This window comes from Oratosquilla oratoria, chromosome 9, assembly GCF_046742065.1.
Source record: "Oratosquilla oratoria isolate Oo_2021 chromosome 9, ASM4674206v1, whole genome shotgun sequence".
NCBI classification, from domain to species: Eukaryota; Metazoa; Arthropoda; class Malacostraca; order Stomatopoda; family Squillidae; genus Oratosquilla; species Oratosquilla oratoria.
Window position 1 is genome coordinate 46,643,267 of NC_134785.1, and position 1,667 is coordinate 46,644,933.

Genomic DNA, 1,667 nt, shown 5'->3' on the forward strand with positions numbered 1-1,667 from the left:
ACCTGATGGAGAAGGAACCGGGAGGTAGGAGGAGGAGGAGGAGGAGGAAGGTCACTCACCTGAAGGCTTTGTGCCGTGGTCCTTCGGCCTCCTGTGGTTCTTGCTCGACGCCATAGCTCAAGGGGGATCACAATAAAGGCAGTAGTTACTGTGGGTCACTACGCTAAGTGTCACTTCAGGATTCGATCGGGCTACGCACAACTACAGCGTGAACGCGGTCAGGCACTTCACAACACCCACGGGAGCACACGCCTGAGCTATTTTCCTTTGCGAGGCTAGAATGCTGGGACGGAGTCTGGTGTTCGTGGGGGATGGAGGAGGGCTGTCTTCTCTGACCAGCTTCTACCTTGATGTCATGGTAACGTCGCCAGTCGTACTTCGAGCATGGAGCGCTGGCATCCACGTGTTCGCTCCTCGCTATTCGCCAACTGCCTGAGCCCGAGCAGAACTCCGCACAGCTGTTTGGTGGTTGCCGGCGCCGCAACAGGGAATGGGGATAGTGGTGAAGGCCGCCCTCGCCGCAGCGGCGGCGGCAGCGGCGGCGGCGGTGGTGGTGGCGGGAGTAGTGGTGCTAAGGATAATGCCAGTGACAGTAATGCTAGTAGCGCGAAAGTAAATTAGTCGGAACTGGTGATATTTTTTTGTCGTAGTGAAATATGTATTGATGTTGGATTCCACTGCTGCAGTATTTATTGTAACAGAAGCAACAGGTGTAGGGGAGATAGTATACACAGATAAGTGGTGCTTGAGCTGGAAGCAAAAAATATCGAATGTGATAGATGGTAGTGATAGTGGAGAGTGATAATCTAGAGAGATTCTGATATTTAAAATCGGATGGTACGAGTACCGCTGGGGATATTGCTGCCCGGAATGTTTCTGATGACAGAAGCAACGATCACATTAGTACTGTTAGTGCTGTTGATATGATATAGATTGGAGATTGAATTGATAATGTGGATTGCTTTGGAAATGGTGCTGGAATAGAACGAAATGTCTGGATAACGGTGACGGAAGATGAGGGAGGAGGAGGAGGAGGAGATGGAGGTGGGTAGATGGCTCCTCGGGGTCATAGTGGACGGGATGGTAGCAACAACGATTTCACTTGTGCAGCCGCGAACCCTGAGGGGTGGGTTGTGTCTGCTCATGGTGTTGAAAACCTTCACGGTACATATTGGTTCAAACTTACAGTGGAGAAAGTGGCCGTTGTGTATAGATTTTGTGGGATGATGATGGAAGAAGAGGTGGTGGTGAGTAAGGGGTGGTGCTCATTGTCCAACTCGACTCGAACTACCGCAGAGGGTTAGCTGCGTGTGTCTGAGCGATCGTTGGTAGAGGGTAGTTTATGATATAGGTTAGGAAAAACTAGTCTTGACGGAACTGGCGAAAATATGAACGGTAATATTAGCGTTCGCTGCCAAGGTATGCAGTTCCGAATACATAAATTTTAACCGGCCAACACTTCCGTGACACCCCTGCGGACCAGATTCACTCAATAAGAATGTTAATTGCTTTTAACTTATTCTTTCACTCCAAACTGATGCCTTCCTTCAAACTTCTTTTTGCCGCCTCTATAGTATCCCTTATGGTTAGAGGCACTGGAGAGGGAATGTGCTATTCGATGCGGAAGAGGCTCATCAAGGTACACTATCGAGGGGTTATCACACTGG

At 49.7% G+C, this 1,667-nt stretch overlaps 1 protein-coding gene across 3 annotated transcripts in view; it reads right to left on the bottom strand.

Moving 5' to 3' along the window:
* The window catches only part of LOC143028366 (uncharacterized), a 65,143-nt gene extending 64,675 nt beyond the window's left edge, over nt 1-468 (bottom strand). The window contains exon 1 of one of the 3 annotated variants that reach the window (XM_076190331.1): nt 60-468. In XM_076190331.1, coding sequence (XP_076046446.1) covers nt 60-114 — 55 coding nt within the window. In that variant the 5' untranslated portion in view covers nt 115-468. The remainder of the gene's footprint in view (nt 1-59) is intronic. The other 2 variants (XM_076190334.1, XM_076190333.1) reach the window with 2 other exon arrangements.
* Between the last annotated feature and the right edge of the window lie 1,199 nt (nt 469-1,667).